The sequence below is a fragment of the Aquarana catesbeiana genome, linkage group LG13, assembly GCF_042186555.1.
Source record: "Aquarana catesbeiana isolate 2022-GZ linkage group LG13, ASM4218655v1, whole genome shotgun sequence".
NCBI lineage: Eukaryota > Metazoa > Chordata > Amphibia > Anura > Ranidae > Aquarana > Aquarana catesbeiana.
This window is the reverse complement of record NC_133336.1, coordinates 193,916,272-193,936,517: the sequence shown is the minus strand read 5'-3', so window position 1 is coordinate 193,936,517 and position 20,246 is coordinate 193,916,272. Positions and strand designations below refer to the sequence as shown.

The following is a 20,246-nucleotide window of genomic DNA, read 5'->3' as shown; positions in this document are numbered from 1 at the left end:
TGCCATACCCCACAACAGCATCCTGATCACTGCCATACCCCATACCAGTGTCCTGATCACCCCATAGGTCATACCAGCATCTGGATCACCACAATACCCCATACCAGCACCTTGATTACCGCCATTACCCATACCAGCGACCTGATAACCACCCTGATCCTTGCCATACCATCATCCTGATCACTGCCATACCAGTGTCCTGATCACTTCCATATCCCATACCAGCGCCCTGATCCCTGCCATACCATCGTCCTGATAACCGCCATACCAGTGTCCTGATCACTTCTATATCCCATACTAGTGTCCTGTTCTCTGCCATACATCATACCAACGTCCAGCCTTTAGGGTCTCAACTGACCAATTTTCAGATATTTATCCCTTAGTTTGTAGACGCTATAACTTTCACACAGACTAAATAATATACACTGTTGTGGGTTATGTTTACCCAAAAAATGTAGCAGAATACATTTTGGCCTACAGTTATGAAGAAAGATTATGTATTTGCAAAGTTTTATAACAAAAACTAAGCGTTTTTTTTCCCCGGGCTTTTAAATTTATATAGCAAAAAATAAAAAACCCAGCGGTGATCAAATACTACCAAAATAAAGCTCTATTTGTGATAAAATTTGTGTGAAATTTTCATATGGGTACAGTGTTGCATGACCACGCAATTGACATTCAAAGTGCAACAGTGCTGAAAGCTGAAAATTGTCCTGGACTGGAAGGGGGTGAAAGTGTCCAGACTTGAAGTGGTTAAGGGAAAAAAAAGCTGTCCAAAGCTGCCTGGCCCTATGTGAAAAAGTAATTGCCCCCACTTGCTAAATCATGAATGAACTGTGATTAACCACATTTTTTGGAAAACTGAGTAAAATTCCACTTGCCACACCCAGGCCTGATTACTGCCAGACCTGTTGAATCAAGAAATCATTTAAATAGAAGCTTTCTGACAAAGTGAAGCACACTAAAAAATCTCAGAAAGCAACATGTCATTCAAGAACAGATGAGAACCAAAGTAACTGACATGTATCAGTATGGAAAGGGATACAAAAGCCATTTTTAAGGCTTTGGGACTCCAGCGAATCACGGTGAGACCCATTATCCACGAATTGAGAAAACTTGGAACAGTGGTGAACTTTCCCAAGAGTGGCCGGCCTACCAAAATTACTCCACAACAACGACTCATCCAGGAGGTCATAAAAGAACCCAGAACATCATGCAAAGAACTACAGGCCTCACTTGCCCCAGCTAAGGTCAGTGTTGAAGACCTAAATCAGATTGAGATGCTGTGGCATGAACTTAAGAAGGCCATTCATGCTGGAAAACCCTCCAATGTGGCTGAATTAAAACAATTCTGTAAAGAAGAGTGGGCCAAAAGTGTGAAAGACTCATTGCCAATTATCGCAAATGCTTGATTGCAGTTGTTGCCGCCAAGGGTGGCACAACCTGTTATTAGGTTTAGGGGGCAATTACTTTTTCACATAGGGGCGGGTACGCAGGTTTGGACAGCTTTTTCCCCTTAACCACATTCATGAGTCTATAACCTTGTAATTACTTATGATAAAGAATTGATACATATATTGTTTTTGGGAGACAAATGGGGCTTTTTTGTGACCCTGAAGTCATCTGAGAATTTTTTTTAATTTATTTGTATTTTAAGGTGGAAAAAGAGTAGAAATCGGAAAAAAAAAAATTTTTTTCAAGTTTGATCAATAAAATTTTGAACACAAGTATCGTACAGCAACATTAAAATAAAATTTTAGGTACAAAGTATGTTAAAGTTATTTACAAAAGAAATAACATTTTTTTTTTTTTTTTTGCATATATCAGTCATTTCTAGTTCTTACGGATTTAAAATAAATAAGAACTGTCAGCTGCAGCTCTCTCACTTACTGATTAGAAACTGAGGAGAGAAAACTGCTTAGTGTGTGACTTCCATTTTGGCTTAAAAATGTTACACTGAATGCTCACTGTGATTGGCTGTCAGAGTGATCATTCAATGAGGAAGACTTCTGAATGGCTCCCAGTTGTAGAATTGGGATCTATCTTTCTACAGACACCAGGTCTCACAGGGTTGTGCACTGGAGGGAGCAGGGGAGATAAGAAACTGCTGGGCATACAGGAGACGCCTTGTGTACAGAGGAGGAGTTTTATAGGCGTGTGTAAGACACTGAAGGTAGGCAACTGAGTAATGAGTAAAATCATAATTTCAAAACTGCATTTTGTATTTACTTGTAATATAATTTTTTTTGATGATCTGAGTTATTTAAGTATGACAAAATTTCAAAAAAAATTAAAAATGAAGGAGGGGTAAATACTTTTTTCACAGCACTGTACAGTACTGTGCAAAAGTTCAAATTAATATTTGGTGTGACCACCTTTTGGCTTCAAACCAGCATTAATTCTTCTAGGTACACTTGCACACACTTTTTAAAGGAACTCAACAGGTAGGTTGTTCCAAATATCTTGGAGAACAAACTGAAATCCTTTGGTCTCTTCATGTCATCCCAGACAGACTCCATGATGATGAGATCAGGGCTCTGTGGGGGCCAAACCATCAGTTCCAGGACTCCTTGTTCTTCTTTACGATGAAGATAGTTCTCAATGACATTGGCTGTATGTTTGGGGAGGTTGTCCTGCTGCAGAATAAATTTGGGGCCAATCACACGTCTGCCTGATGGTATGGCATGATGGATAAGTATCTGCCTGTTTTTCTCAGCATTGAGGACATCATTGGTCCTGACCAAATCTCCAACTCATGAAGAGACAGAAGGAATTGAGGCAGCCTACATCCACAGAAGATCTGTGGTTAGTTCTCCAAGATGTTTGAAACAACCTACCTACCATTTTCCTTCATAAACTGTGTGCAAGTGTACATTAATGAGGTTGCTTCTTAGGAAAGGGGAGGGGGACGTCTTACAGGACCTAGATCACTTGCTGGTGGTACTGTTGTTTCCAGCATAGTTTCAGAGGCCACCAGCTGGTGTTTTCTAGTAACCAGCAGATCCCAATAATCGATCTTCACCTGATACTGGCTGCTGGGAGGGTATATAACTCCTCCCCTAGTTTCCTTTCCCTGGTTGCTGATTCTTCCTTATTCCTGATGTGATCCTGTTCATGTACAGTACCTGCATCAAGTACCCCACTACCTCATGTCTGCTCCCCTTGTTCCTAATCCCCTTCCTAATTCCTGTGCAACTTACCCTGTTTGCTTCCTATTTGTTTGTATAGATTATTTTAGTTAGTTTGCTAGTTGGGTTTTCTGTCATTTGGTTCACTGTTCATATGTCTTGTATACTATTAGATGGTATTGGACGGGGTTTTGTTTTATTATTAATAAATCCTATTTAACTACTTGCCACCCGCAATATAGCCGAAAGACGGCTGCAGCGCGGGCCTTAATTGCCGGGAGGGCGTCCATGGACGTGCTCCCGAGCCGGTGCTGTCTGCGTGACCCTGCGGGTCGCGTGCAGCACGCTCTGTGATCACCGAGTCTATGAGATCCGAGTAAGGGGTCGATTCCGGCCCCTTACCATGTGATCAGCTGTCACTGGTTGATCACCTGATGTAAGCAGAAGATCGTAATCTGTATTTTTTTTTTTCCTCACGCTATCAGAGTGAGGGAAAAAAAAGCTGATTACCAGCTTCTGTCAGATCAGTGCTGCCTATCAGTCTCACTTACCAGTGCCTACCAGTGCCCATCAGTGCCACCCATCAGTGATCATCATTGCCCATCAGTGCCGCTTATCAGTGCCACCTATCAGTGCCTTTAAGTGCCAACCATCAGTGCCAACCATCAGTGCCAACCATCAGTGCCATCTCTCAGTGCCACCTCATCAGTGCTTATCAGTGCCACCTATCAGTGCCCATTAGAGCGTTCTTCCACTCCTGGAAACCGGAATGGTAGGATTCCCATTCCTAATCATCCCTATAAAAATGGTCAACAGTACGGGAGTAAAGGTAAAGGGGCTCCTCAGAAAGGGAGAGGGCCCGCGTCCGTCAGGAAGGTCAGTTATGAACATCCTGACCCAGGTATGTACACCAGATCTCCGCAGCGTTACGGTAGGAATTTTTCCGAACCATATCAGAACTACCGTACTCCTCCTCCTCCTATTCGTACCTATAATAGATTCTCTCCTCTCCAAGAAGAAATTATAGACAACAATATCATAATCCATACCCTTACAGGGATAATGAGTATAATCAATACGATAAATCACCCTACACCTATAACCAAGCACGCTCCAACCCTCCCTACAATGAGGATTTTCCCAAGGGACCTCCAGGCCCCAAAAGAAGGGCAGATGCAAACGAGGCACCCGAGGGGGGCGGCGGGCCCGGAAAAAGAAGGCGCCACTAAATCCTAGTGGCCTTTTCAATCTGAGCCAGAGAGAATTTACTGATGCTGAATTACACATGTTAAATAAGGGTCTCAAGTTCGCCCCTCCTAAAAAACTGAGTAAATTTGGGACCTTTATTGACATTTTAAAATTCGAAAGGAAACTTAATATCCGGGGCACTTTTTAAGTAACTCTACTAATTTAGAAACAGGAAATGGAGTGGAGACTGAAGGAAACTAAAGAAGAGTAATACACTCTGGGCTAGCAAACCCTTCACTCTTTAACCCCCCAAACAACCTAGCTCCTGCTGTTAAAGTCTTCTTTGACATGGTGTTGAAGGACTTAGATCGATTACCGATTAGGCGTGCATCCCAAAATGAAGTCTGGCTTAAAATCCCTGTGCGACCATAAGGACATAGTAATCCGCCCCGCCGACAAAGGCGGAGGCCTGGTGATCCTAGACAAGGAAGATTACCATCTTGAGATGTGCCGCATCCTCAGTGACGATAAGACATATATGGTATTAAATAATGACCCTACAAAGGTTTTCAAAAAAAGATTGGTAGAAATTGTAGAACGAGGATATCAACAGGGCATCCTGAATAAAAAAGAAAAAGAATTTCTCGTCCCAGTTGGCCCGAGGGTCCCGGTAATGTACAATCTTCCGAAAATCCACAAGAGCATTACCAGGCCCCCGGGCAGGCCTATTATAAGCGGAATAGATTCGGTCACCTCTAAAATCGGCCACTATATAGATTTTTTCCTACAACCGTTGGTGTGTCAGGCCCCCTCCTATCTGAAGGATACAGGGGATACTATCTGGCGTTTAGCATCCGTCGAATACCAGGATGATCTTATGCTGGTTACGGCGGATGTCACGTCACTATATACCAGAATTCCACACAAACTGGGATTTGAAGCTGTACAAAATTATCTTGCCAGGAATAGCAAGATCCCACCTACCCAACAAATTTTTGTCATGGAACTTCTACAATTTGCTACTACTACTTCTGGTACAATAATCAATTCTTCTTGCAGAAGAAGGGCGTGGCTATGGGGGCTAAATTTGCCCCCAGCCTCGCCAACCTTTTCATGGCCCTATGGGAGGAGGATGTCGTCTACCCATCACAGCGGTCTGAAATGTGTTTATGGGTACGATATATAGACGACATCCTCCTCCTATGGAAAGGTGACGAGGAAACCCTCCATGAGTTCATGGCCACTCTCAATAACAACGAGAGAGGTATAATTCTCACATACGAGACAAGTTCTGTCTCCATACATTTACTGGATTTAGAGATATCCATAGTTGACCGTCGGATTGTGACCACCACCCACTTCAAGCCGACGGACAGAAATGGATATATCTCTACAGATAGTTGTCACTACAGTCCATGGTTGGAGTCTGCCCCACGGAGCCAGCTCCTACGTATTCGTAGAAACTGTTCCTCTACCGGTGACTTTATGAGGCAGGCCCACTTTTTGAAGGAACGGTTTGTCACCAAAGGGTATCTATCATCAACCATAGACCAAGAGATTACCAGAATTTTGTGTATCGATCGAGATACACTTATTACTGAACGTCCTAAGCCCGCCTCTGATGACAAATTTAAGTGGTCAATGTTCACCCAATTTTCCATCCAACACAGACAAATTAAACATATCCTGAATCGTCACTGGGGAGTCTTAAAGAGTGACCCAGTTCTAGGCCCAGTGCTCCCGAATAATGCAGGTGTTACCTTTAGAGGAGCCCCATCCCTTCGAGACCATATTTCCCATAACGTTATCGAACCGCCTGTAAAAGTGTCCTTTTTTCCAGAAACTAAAGGTTACCACCCTTGCAAACGATGTAACGTTTGCATGCACAATTTGTGTGGACGTAAGAGGACTGAAACATTTCAGTCTTCAGTTACTTCCATCACTTATCATATGAAGCATTTCACCACGTGTGCCACTCGTTTTATTGTTTACCTCATCACTTGCCCGTGCAATAAACAGTACGTAGGTCGTACTATAAGGGCGTTTAGCACCCGGGTGAATGAGCATATTACTGCCATTAAATTTGGGCGTACCAATCACAGTGTGCCTAGGCACTTTCTTGAGCACCATGCTAAGAATCCAAGCGGTACAAAATTCCAGATCATTGATAAATACATTCTGCACTGGAGGGGGGGGTCCACGTATTAGGGGGGTATCCCAACCCGAGACCTTTTGGATATTTCAGTTAAAGAGTTATTTTCCTTACGGGTTGAATGTCGAGTGGGATCTCAATGCATTTATTAACAAATCATGATGCATTGTGGACTTGCCCCCCTCTTTATATCTGACCTGGATTTACCGTTTCACCATTATATCTATTCATATTTACCCCCACTATGCCATCTTAACTTGCACTCATTTTCTTTGATTATATCTTTTGAATATATTTTTTTGGAATATACATGTTATAAATTATATGCACTATACACATCTGTATAATCACAGGTTTAGCATCTCCACCTTTCTTTCCCTGTTTGGGAGGTCTTATGACCACCCTATACATATATTGCATATACTTATAAGTTCCACCCATACCTATTTATATTTTTTATGGTATGATAGGGAGTTTAGATGCCTCTGGAGAGTTTTATTAGTTTATGCCCCCTGGCTTGTATATATTTTTTATGTATAGTTTTCAAGTTTTTACTGCTTTACATTATGATTCAGATAAGGGTTTCCTATCACCCATACATCCGGGCCGCTGTGGCACTTCCGTGGACACACTTGGGCGCTCAGGTGCTGGGTCTCGGCTTCAGTGTGCAATGACATGGGAGTATGACGTGTGGGCGGAGCGGCGCCGCTCCACAGCAGAGACTCTCACTTGCCTCTTCCTAAACGAAATTGAGGCTTGGAGCGCACAGCCCTGAGCCTGTGGTCAGCGCCCTGTAATAGGGTGTCCTGTGATGTGCTCAGCAGCCCACGATTGGGCGGTGCGCCAGTCAGTCTCATGCAGAATTGCATAGTAAACACCTCATCGTAGGGTGTCATGTGACATGCCGGGCGGTCCTCGATTGGGTGTTGAAACCATCGCCAGCCAATCCCATTCATTTGGATTTTTATTGGCTGGGAGATCCGCTCTGCAGCGGTCTTGCACAGCTGACGAGAATTCTCACAGCTGATGCTGTTTTTTAACTTGTCATGTGTCTATAAATGTTTGCGTGATACCAGACGATAGCTAATATGCCCCAGTAGAAGGACCCCTAGTCCGAAACATGTCGGGTTGCGATTAGCTATCCTTTCTGGTACCACGCTATTTTTTATTCTCCATTTTATATTCCCCATATGTGATCACTTTTAATCCAGATTGTCACTTTGTTTGGTTTGCAATAAACCTATTATATATGGATTCAAGCACCATGTGGGTTCATTTATTCCCTCCTACATGTCCCTATGCTGGCTGATTGAAAGCTGCATTCTTCTATCATATCTTTGCGGGTGAGACACCTTCATCGAGTTCCGAATCATCCATCTCCCTCCCGATTGCCACAAAGGAACCAGGGGAACCTGCTACACATGTCGAGCTTCCATGGGGATCGCTGATCCATAAGCCTGTATGACACCTAGCCATACGGCAAACGTGTCCATCCATTCCGGTAAGGGTATTTGCTTCTTCTATACTCTCTTGTGGATATCAACTATTGGAACACCATCCCTGTGACTCACATGGCACCCATGAATTTTGAGACACCATCCCTGTGATTTACATGACATCTAAGATTAACTTCTTGCCCATCCATAAACTTATCATCCCACCTTGTTGGACACTTATAACATTATAAACACTTACTGAGTTGGACACTCATATGGCTATGGACTTAATAGTTATTTCTTGAAAAGAATTGTTCTTAATATTTTTCACCATTTTTATATGTTTGGTAGTCACATACATGTGCACTGTTCACCTTTATTTAGCGCTGCATTTTTATTACCCATCTATTTTGCTTTGTTACCACATTGTGGATGCTGGCTGCTTCATACGTCACTTTTTAATTTTTGTGAGTAGCGCAACATTATTGCAATTTTGCCCTCAATATAGCCGAAAGACGGCTGCAGCGCGGGCCTTAATTGCCGGGAGGGCGTCCATGGACGTCCTCCTGAGCAAGCGCTGTCTGCGTGACCCTGCGGGTCGCGCGCAGCACGCCCTGTGATCACCGAGTCTATGAGATCCGAGTAAGGGGTCGATTCCGGCCCCTTACCATGTGATCAGCTGTCATTGGCTGATCACCTGATGCAAGCAGAAGATCGGTAATCTGTATTTTTTTTTTCCTCACGCTATCAGAGTGAGGGAAAAAAAAGCCGATTACCAGCTTCTGTCAGGGGGACATCAGTCCCTCACTCAGAAAGCCACGGCTGTGCCCACCAGTGTCACCTACCAGTGCCACCTATCAGTGTCTAATCTGCAGTGCCACAGATCAGTGTTGCCTATCAGTCTCACTTACCAGTGCCTACCAGTGCCCATCAGTGCCAACCATCAGTGATCATCATTGCCCATCAGTGCCGCTTATCAGTGCCACCTATCAGTGCCCTTCAGTGCCAACCATCACTGCCAACCATCAGTGCCACCAATCAGTGCCATCTCTCAGTGCCACCTCATCAGTGCTTATCAGTGCCACCTATCAGTGCCCATTAGTGCCGCCTTATCAGTGCCTATCAGTGCCCATCAGTGCCACCTATCAGTGCCGCTTATTAGTGCCACCTATCAGTGCCCTTCAGTGCCAACCATCAGTGCCAACAATCAGTGCCACCCATCTTAGTGCCAACCATCAGTGCCACCCACCTCTCAGTGCCACCTATCAGTGCCACCTCATCAGTGCCACCTATTAGTGCCCATTAGTGCCGCCTTATCAGTGCCTATCAGTGCCCATCAGTGCCACCTATCAGTGCCCATCAGTGCCGCCTTATCAGTTCCACCTATCAGTGCCCATCAGTGCCACCTATCAGTGCCCATCAGCACAGCCTATCAGTGCCCATCAGTGCAGCCTCATCAGTGCACATCAGTAAAGGAGAAAAATTACCTGTTTTCAAAATTTTAATACAAACTATGAAACAGTTTTGTTTTGTTTTTTTCAAAATTTCGGTCCCTTTTTGTTTTATTTAGCAAAAAAAAAAAACCCAGCAGCAATTAAATACCACCAAAAGAAAGCTCTATCTGTGTGAAAAAAAATGATAAGAATTTCATTTGGGTAAACTGTAGCATGACTGCGCAATTGTCATTCAAAATGTGACAGCGCTGAAAGCTGAAAATTGGTCTGGGCAGGAAGGGGGTTTAAGTACCCAGTAAGCAAGTGGTTAATCGCACCCAGTCTGGTCTCCACTTCCTTAAGAGCAGAAAACCGATCTTGTCACCCTGCTGTTGCAGGATACCAGCACTCGATATCCTAACAAATGTAGCCACCTTTGCACGGCTGCATTGTCAATCAGTAGAGGGGGTAATTGTGGACGGACTAGATTTAGATGGACTTTACATAAATGACTAACAATTTAAAACCCAACTCCAACTAACACTTATTAAGTTAGTTATTAGTTATTTGTTTTATTTCCTTTTGGCATAAAGGTTGTACTGCTACTTTTGCTAGACAGCTTGGTCTGTTTAACCACTTCCTGCCCCCGCTATAGCCAAAAGACAGCTACAGTGCAGGCTTACTTTGCCGGGAGGGCGTACATGAATGTTTCAAAATCACATACATGGACTGTTTAAAAACCTCAATAGGCGACGCTTTAACCACTTCAGCCCTGGACCATTTGGCTGGCCAAAGACCAGAGCACTTTTTGCGATTCGGCACTGCGTCGCTTTAACTAACAATTGCGGGGTCGTTCGACGTTGCACCCAAACAAAATTGACGTCCTTTTTTTCCCACAAATAGAGCTTTCTTTTGGTGGTATTTGATCACCTCTGCGGTTTTTATTTTTTGTGCTATAAACAAAAAAAGAGCAACAATTTTGAAAAAAACGCAATATTTTTTACATTTTGCTATAATAAAGTATCTCCAAAAAATATATAAAAAAACATTTTTTTTCCTCAGTTTAGGCCGATACGTATTCTTCTACATATTTTTGGTAAAATAAAATCGCAATAAGCATATATTGATTGTTTTGCGCAAAAGTTACAGCGTCTACAAAATAGGGGATAGTTTTATGGCTTTTTTTATTATGAATTTTTTTTTTACTAGTAATGGCGGCGATCTGTGATTTTTATCAGGACTTCGACATTACGGCGGACACGTCGGACAATTTTGACACATTTTTGGGACCATTGGCATTTTTACAGCGAGCGATGCTATAAAATTGCATTGATTACTGTAAAAATGTCACTGGCAGTGAAGGGGTTAACCGCTAGGGGGCAGTGAAGGGGTTAAGTGTGTCCTAGGGAGTGTTCTAACTGAAGGGGGGAGGGGACTGTGTAGGGGAGATGACGGATCGTCTGTTCATACTCTATATGAACAGACGATCTGTCTGTTCACCCCTCAGAGAACTGGAAACTGTTTACACACAGAGATTCTGGTTCTCGGTGTGCCCAGAGCGATCGCGGGAGCCCGGCAGTGATCGCGACCACCAGGTACTCGCATCGGCTCCGTGGGCGAGCAGGCGGCGCGCACGTGCCCCCTAGTGGCCGTCTATGGTACCGACGTACCATGACGGTGATTTGCGCATGCCGAGCCATTTTGCCGCAGTTTAACTGCGGCGGCTGGTCGGCATGCGGTTAAACATTTTAACAGGTTACCTGTTTAGAGTTACAGAGGACGTCTAATGCTAAAATTATTGATCTCTGTAAAAATGTATTTATTTAACCACTTGCCAACCGCTGCACGCTGATATACGTCGGCACAATGGCAGCGGTGGGCAAATGGGCGTACCTGTATGTCCCCTTTAATTGGTGGGGCTATCACCCATCGTGTCACAGAACGGAAGAATGGGGAGATGCCTATGTAAACAAGGTATTTCCCTGTTCTGCCTAATGACATGACAGAGATCGCCGCTCCCTGCCCTCGGAAGCATTGATCTCCGTCATGTCAGTGGTAGCCCATCCTCCCCACAGTTAGAATCACTCCCTAGGACACACTTAACCCCTTTGATCGCCCCCTAGTGTTTAACCCCTTCCCTGCCAGTGTCATTTACACAGTAATCAGTGCATTTTTATAGCACTGATCTATCCCCTATTTTGTACACGCTATAACTTTTTTCGCAAACCAATCAATATAAGCTTATTGCGATTTTTTTTACCGAAAATATGTAGAAGAATACTTATCGGCCTAAACTGAGTAAAAAATTAGTTTTTTTATATATTTTTGGGGGATATTTATTATAGCAAAAAGTAAAAAAATATTTATTTTTTTCAAAATTGTCGCTTTTTTTTTTATAGCGCAAAAAATAAAAAACACAGAGGTGATCAAATACCACCAAAAGAAAACTCTATTTGTGGGAAAAAAAGGACGTCAATTTTGTTTGGGTACAGCATCGCAGGACCGCGCAATTGTCAGTTAAATCGACGCAGCGCCGAATCGCAAAAAGTGCTCTGGTCAAATTCTTCTGGGGCTGAAGCGGTTAATGTAAACATCCCTTGTAATAAAAATAAGCATGACAGGTCCTCTTTATTGAGAAATCTGGGCTCAAAAAGACCTTAGATCTCCCATTTACCTTTAAAACAAGGGCATAGAGCCAAGTGAAGGCAAGATGATTTCCTGCCCAGCCATCTGCTGTACCGGATCGCTTCCATGTCTACCAACGGCTCCGGTAAACCCAGGAACAACCGGGAAGCTGCGGGAGGGGTATTTAACTTCAAAGTAATGATGTATATTTACAGTTAGGCGGTTGGGGACCAACACGAAAATCTTCTCGTACGATAACAGATCCTACGATTTTCATTTATTCAGTACAGTTGTCGTCCAAAAATACCAAATACAATGCAATACATTACATCACTTCCTAATTTTAATTCTGTCGTAAGAGAACTTTCGTAAGTTGGGTAACCTCTTCGTTTTCGATATGGAGACTAGCATGCAAGAAAAAAGGGACGATCATTCGTCTGATAAGCATCACCGGGTAATAAACTACGTTACGTGGTGGGGGGGAATGATGACTGCTGTGATAATGCTGCCTACTGACGAACTGATGTGGAGTCAGAAGGAGCCTTGTTGAGCGTGTACAGTCTAATTGTCATCTGCAGTGCTGGAATCAGTCACATCATTATCAGGTACTGTAGTAAGAACAGGGCCATCTTAAGAGCATTATAGGCCCCCGGGCAATACAGTGTACTGGGGCCCTGTCTACACTACACCGTATCCACTGACCACTACACTACAAACCACACCACACTGACCACTACACTACACACCACACTAACCTACCTGATTCCTATACTGACCACTACACTACACACAGACCACTACACTACACACTGACCTCTACACATCACACCACCCTACCTGATTTCTATACTGACCACTACTACACAAACTACACTATCCACTGACCACTACACTACTACACAATACACTATACACTACCCACAGACCACTACACAAAATACTACATACTGACCACTACACAATACTCTACCCACATACCAATACACCCCATTCACACACACACACACACACACAATACACTATACACCACATACACACACAATACACTATACACTACACACACACACACACACACACAATACACTATACACCACACACACACACTACACTATACACTACACACACAATACACTATACACCACACACACACACACACACACAATACACTATACACCACATACACACACAATACACTATACACTACACACACACACAATACACAATACACTATACACCACACACACACACACTACACTATACACTACACACACAATACACTATACACCACACACACACACACACACACAATACACTATGCACTACACACACACACAATACACTACACACTACACACAATACCTTATACACTACACACAACACATTACACTATACACTGACTTTATGGCTGCTCCCTCTCCCCAGACCATATCTACTCCCCCCGGACCAGCAACAAAACTCATAAGTGAGTCTCTTACCTTTTTTTCTTTCATGATCTGCTCTGCCTCTGCGCCACCTGTCACACTGCCAGACTGCCTGCCCGGGCGGGGACATGATCGGTGACCCGGAGAGGAGGAGGAGAGGAGGAGAAGAAGACATCGGGCACAGACTGCATCCCCTGGCAGGGACATGATCGGTGGCCCGGAGAGGAGGAGGAGAAGACAGCGGCCACAGCTCCCAGTGAAGGCCAGCCCCACTCTCCCGCGATTGAGGACAGACCAGCCCCACCTGCCGCACATGACCCCTTTCGCCCAATCACAGGGCGCCAGGGGCCGGCCTGAGACTGGACATGGTAGCCAGAGCGCGCGGTCACAGAAAATTGGAGCGACGGTGACGCATAGATGCTTGGATGGGGTCGCTGGGCAGGTGGGGCCCCCCAGGCAAGTGCCCAATGGAAAAGACGGCCCTGAGTAAGAACGAACTGAAGTTATCCAACAATATTCACTTTCTTCTGCTCACTTTCATCATAGGGCTTTTTACTAGAATTATATATATTTTTTTTTGCCTCACAGCAGCCAATAAAATGCAAACCTGCACTGCAAAATAGACAGATATCAAAAATTTCAATAATAATACTGCGCCAACCCTAAAAACGTGAGCAGCCAACACAACAATCAGACTAATTTTATGTGAAAATGTGAATAAAAAGTGTGGCGCTAATGATGGGTGAGTTCACTGAAAGGAATCAGAATGTGAATCTATAAGCATGTGATGCCAAAACATTGGTGTTATAAATTCCGAGTGAAAGAAAACAACCTATGTGGTGAAATATGTATAAGTGAAAACATATATATTGAATGGCAACAATAGGACTGTGCCCAAGTTCAAACTCGTAAATATGACTATAGAAAAAAAAGGGAATTACCCATATTTATGTACATATAGTAAAGATAAGTGGTGTTTTTAAATATCTATGACCAGATGTGACTAAGAAGTCGCAGGGAGTGTCACACATCCAATTAGGTGTTCAAAATGGGTGGCATGTGTTAAAAACAAACCCAATATGCATTGGTGTGAAACCTTACGGTAAAGTGAAGAGACAGATGTGTGAACAATCGTGAACACACATAAGATTACAGACCCTAAGACCTCTTTCACACTTATACGACTTGTCCCATGATTTTGGACTGCAAAATCGCATGACAAGTCATACTCCATGATTTTGAATGACTACCATTTATACTGGCACGACTTTAAGTCATGCCGACTTCAAAGTAGTTCCTGCACTACTTTTTTTCTGAAGTCGGATCAAAGTCGGATTCCGTATTAACTGATCCGACTTTGGCATGGGTTCCCCCTTCATGAGCATACCGGGCCCTTCGGTCTGGTATGGATTTTAAGGGGACCCCCACGCCGAAAAATTGGCGTTGGGTCCCCCCCAAAATCCATACCAGACCCTTATCCAAGCACCAGCCTGGCCGGTCAGAAAAGGGGGTGGGGGCGAGCGAGCGCCCCCCCCCCCTCCTGAGCCGTACCAGGCCGCATGCCCTCAACATGGGGGGTGGGTGCCTTGGGGCAGGGGGGCCCTGCGCCCCCCACCCCAAAGCACCTTGCCCCCATGTTAATGGGGACAAGGGCCCCTTCCCAACAACCCTGGCCGTTGGTTGTCGGGGTCTGCGGGGGCTTATCGGAATCTAGGGCCCCCAGATCCCGGCCCCCACCCTATGTGAATGAGTATGGTGGCGTGTGAGTCCACCACTGTTGGTAAGAGTACCTCATCTTTCCCCGTTTTGATACAATTAATAACCTGAATGTAGGCTCAGCTCCAGAACATTTTGAGAAGCAATATAGAGATTGCACACAACAATATTACTATATATTCTACTGTATGAACTCGTTTTTATATAGTAACATGGACTCTATATGCTAATACCATTTATGCATGATGCCACTCAATTTGTTTTTTTATGACATCATTTATTTGGGTATCTCAGAATTCTGGGTTTCTAATATTGTTTATATCATTCATGATCTCATATTTGACATCCAGGGATTCTTAGTATTACTACCATCCAGATAGTGGGTGAACAGCCTCTTTTTTATTTTTCATTTTTGTGTTTCTTCTATTTTTTCTCAATTTTTTATCCATCTTTGGGGTCTGGAATTTTATGTGTTTCACAATTGTTCACACATCTGTCGCTTCACATTACCCTACGGCAGTGGTTCTCAACCTGGGGGTCGAATGACGATTTGCCAGGGGTCACCGAATCCTGGGCTGTTCCTGAAGCCCGCACCGCTCTCCCAGCCTTTTTGCAGTCGCCCAGCTGGGCTGTTCCTAGCGCCCGCAGCCGCCCACCGCATGGCTGGGAGGCAGAGACTAGAGGTCAGCTGACTGGTGAGGAATGTGAAGTGGGAGGGGCTGGAGGAGACCCTATCCCCTGATTTTGGCATAGGTGTCACTGCTACGAGACACCACAAAGTCAGAGACATAGTGAAGCCAGAGACACAGTGAGTAACACTACATGTGATTATAGTTACCATTAAAAGTCCCCACTACAGTTCTCAGATTAGCAGATGACCTTGATCAAGAGCACCTAAGTTGGCTGATCAGAACTCCCCCCAGCACTGCCACTCATTCCATTCCCCTCATCCCCCCACCAAGGAGTAAGAGAAGGAATAAAAATATAGAATACATGGAAGGGAGAGGAAAAGAGGGGGGGGAACAAAGAAAAAGGGAGAAAAAGAATAAGAGAAAGAACAAGAAAGACAGCTAGAGAGAGGGATGGGGAAAACACAAGAAATTAAGGATAGAGAGAGATAAGAGGGAAAGAAAGGAGAATAAAGAAAGAGTGGTAAATCCTAAAATGTACAATAAGGGGTTTTAATACTGTAGAAGTGGAAGGGACTCGGGGAGCACTATATGTCCATGGGTTAGGGGTGCAAATTACTTGTTTTGCCCTGGTGGACAACCCACGCTACGAAAATAATTTTACTGTTAGGGGTCCCCACAACTTGGGAAATTTTATCAAGGGGTCACGGCACTAAAGAGGTTGAGAACCACTGCCCTAAGGTTTCACACCCATGCATATTGGGTTTGTTTTAACACATGCCACCCATTTTGTGACTTCTTATGTCACGTACACATGGGCGGACTTTTCAACTGGACTGGTCCGACAGACTTTCGACGGACTTCCGACGGACTTTTGAACGAACGGACTTGCCTACACACGATCACACCGAAGTCCGACGGATTAGTACGTGATGACGTATGACCGGACTAAAATAAGGTAGTTGATAGCCAGTAGCCAATAGCTGCCCTAGCGTCGGTTTTCGTCCGTCGGACTAGAATACAGACGAGCGTTTTTTCTCTGGCATTAATCACGTGCTTCAAAAAAACACCCCCCTGCCATTGGAATCCATGCGTCCGGTGCCCTGCATGTAGATCAGGGAGCTGGACACATAGATGAGAGGGGGGTGGCAACCGTCCGCCCCTAATAGACGGGCAAGTGCTGCTTCTCATGCTACAATAGGGGTGGTCCTACTTCTCCATGATATATTGAATTAGACGTGCAAAGTGATTAAGGTTGAAGCTTTTTCTTCAAGCCAAAACCGAACGCTTGGTGCCCCAAAGAGAGTAGCAATGCGGTGCGCATAGCGTACCACAGCGAACAGTGAGTGTGGCCAAATTGTTCTTGCTGACGTCCTTCCCCCTCCCAGTGATGCTGAACCTGCCCCCAGACAGCCGCCCGCAGCTCAGATTTGTGTGTGACTATCTTGGTTACTTGGGGAAGCCAGAGCCCGGTCTGAATAATGTGTCCAGGTTTCAGTCCACCTGAAACCCGGACACATAATTCAAAACTCGGACTGTCCGGGTGAATCCCAGACAGGTGGCAACCCTAAAAGAGATAGCGGGCCCCCATTATAAAGGCAGCAGTAGGTGGACAGATCGGGAAACAAGTGTTTTATGTTACCAACAAACTGAGAACAATCAACCACTTCAAGTAAACCCTTATACATGTTGCAGTTCTGTTTAAAAAAAAAGTTACTAGTTATTTGTTGACTAATTAATTAGCTAGAATAGGTAACAACATTTAGGGTAGAAATGGAAACAGATAGGAAAATAGGTAGATAAATAAATATTAACAGTAATAAAGGCAGATACTTACAGATGAAGACCATTAGAGCTGTGGACTGCACCATCATTTCACTTTTGTGATTAGGTTTTAGCAAGTGTAGAAAGTACTCTAAGATGTTTTTGGTTTTCCGGGAAGCATTGGGGGCTTATACTAATAGAAGCCACAATAATCATCAGATAAAGTAATACCATAACTGAAAATAAAGCACAGGAAATATGTAGGTGACACATTGTAGTGATGTTTTAACCACTTGCTTACCGGGCACTTAAACCCCCCTCCTGCCCAGACCAATTTTTAGCTTTCAGCGCTGTCACACCTTAAATGACAATTGTGCGGTCATACAACACTGTATCCAAATTAAATTTTTATCATTTTTTTCACACAAATAGAGCTTTCTTTCGGTGGTATTTAACCACTTGAGCCCCGGACCATTATGCTGCCTAAGGACCAGAGGTCTTTTTCCAATTTGGCACTGCGTCGCTTTAACTGCTAATTGCGCGGTCATGCAATGCTGTACCCAAACGAAATTTGCGTCCTTTTCTTCCCACAAATAGAGCTTTCTTTTGATGGTATTTGATCACCTCTGCAGTTTTTATTTTTTGCGCTATAAACGGAAAAAGACCGAAAATTTTGAAAAAAAATGATATTTTCTACTTTTTGTTATAAAAAAAATCCAATAAACTAAATTTTAGTCATACATTTAGGCCAAAATGTATTCGGCCACATGTCTTTGGTAAAAAAAATGTCAATAAGCATATATTTATTGGTTTGCGCAAAAGTTATAGCGCCTACAAACTAGGGTACATTTTCTGTAATTTACACAGCTTTTAATTTATGACTGCCTATGTCGTTTCTTGAGGTGCTAAAATGGCAGGGCAGTACAAACCCCCTGCAAATGACCCCATTTTGGAAAGTAGACACCCCAAGGAAATTGCTGAGAGGCATGTTGAACCCATTGAATATTTATTTTTTTTGTCCCAAGTGATTGAATAATGACAAAAAAAAAAAAAAAATATTTACAAAAAGTTGTCACTAAATGATATATTGCTCACACAGGCCATGGGCATATGTGGAATTGCACCCCAAAATACATTCAGCTGCTTCTCCTGAGTATGGGGATACCACGTGTGGGACTTTTTGGGAGCTTAGCCGCGTACGGGGCCCCGAAAACCAATCACCGCCTTCAGGATTTCTAAGGGTGAAAATTTTTGATTTCACTCTTCACTGCCTATCACAGTTTCGGAGGCCATGGAATGCCCAGGTGGCACAAAACCCCCCCAAATGACCCCATTTTGGAAAGTAGACACCCCAAGCTATTTGCTGAGAGGCATATTGAGTCCATGGAATATTTTATATTTTGACACAAGTTGCGGGAAAGTGACACTTTTTTTTTTTTTGCACAAAGTTGTCACTAAATGATATATTGCTCACACAGGCCATGGGCCTATGTGGAATTGCACCCCAAAATACATTTAGCTGCTTCTCCTGAGTATGGGGATACCACATGTGTGGGACTTTTTGGGAGCCTAGCCGCGTACGGGGCCCCGAAAACCAAGCACCGCCTTCAGGATTTCTAAGGGTGAAAATTTTTGATTTCACTCTTTACTGCCTATCACAGTTTCGGAGGCCATGGAATGCCCAGGTGGCACAAAACCCCCCCAAATGACCCCATTTTGAAAAGTAGACACCCCAAGCTATTTGCTGAGAGGCATGGTGAGTATTTTGCAGCTCTCATTTGTTTTTGAAAATGAAGAAAGACAAGAAAAAACTTTTTTTTTTTTCTTTTTTCAATTTTCAAAACTTTGTGACAAAAAGTGAGGTCTGCAAAATACTCACCATACCTCTCAGCAAATAGCTTGGGTGTCTACATTCCAAAATGGGGTCATTTGGGGGGGTTTTGTGCCACCTGGGCTTTCCATGGCCTCCGAAACTGTGATAGGCAGTGAAGAGTGAAATCAAAAATTCACGCCCTTAGAAAGCCTGAAGGCGGTGCTTGGTTTTCGGGGTCCCGTACGCGGCTAGGCTCCAATGGCGACCATAGGGGGGGCCAGAGGGGGCCCTGACCCCCCCAACATTATGCTGTGCCCCACCATGTGCCCCCCCCAAAAAAAAATATATATTTTTTTTTTTTTTTTACAAAAAATCAATGTCTAAGAGGGAGAGAGTCCCCAGTCAGCTCCTGCGGGTGATTCCTCCCCCCTCCCCTGCTCGCTGACACTGCATAATGCGAGCGTTCACACAACCACGGCCGCCTGATCTGCTCCTTCACCTGCATCCTCATTGGCAGGGAGAAGAGCGAGTTGCAGGAAGGACTCCACCAGGACTTTCAGTTACTGAAAAAACAGACTGATTTCTCCCGTCCTTAGGACAAGAGAACCAGCCTGTAAATTCCAAGAGATGCCAGACCAGCGCTGTCAATAGCAGGGGCAGGACAGCAAGAGGAGGCTGGGGAACCCCACAGTGGCAGAACACCAGGGCCCGGAGGCAAGACAACCTTTGCAACCCTGATAGTTCTCCCACTGCTTTGGATCCTTATATTTTCTTGATATGCTGGTGACATATATCTCTTGTTTTCTGCCACCCTGGGGGACCCCAATACAGTAGGAAGGGAGCTCACTGCAGAACAGGGCCCGTTGTGGGGTCGTAGTAAAGGGCCCCAGGATATATATATATATATATATATATATATATGCATTTTATAGTTGCCCCCC

At 44.1% G+C, this 20,246-nt stretch overlaps 1 protein-coding gene across 1 annotated transcript in view; it reads right to left on the bottom strand.

Moving 5' to 3' along the window:
• Positions 1–20,246, bottom strand: part of LOC141116643 (immunoglobulin superfamily member 1-like) — a 138,496-nt gene that overhangs the window by 45,516 nt on the left and 72,734 nt on the right. The window contains exon 10 of the mRNA XM_073609035.1: positions 17,566–17,679. Within this exon, the coding sequence (XP_073465136.1) occupies positions 17,566–17,679 (114 nt within the window). The remainder of the gene's footprint in view (positions 1–17,565; positions 17,680–20,246) is intronic.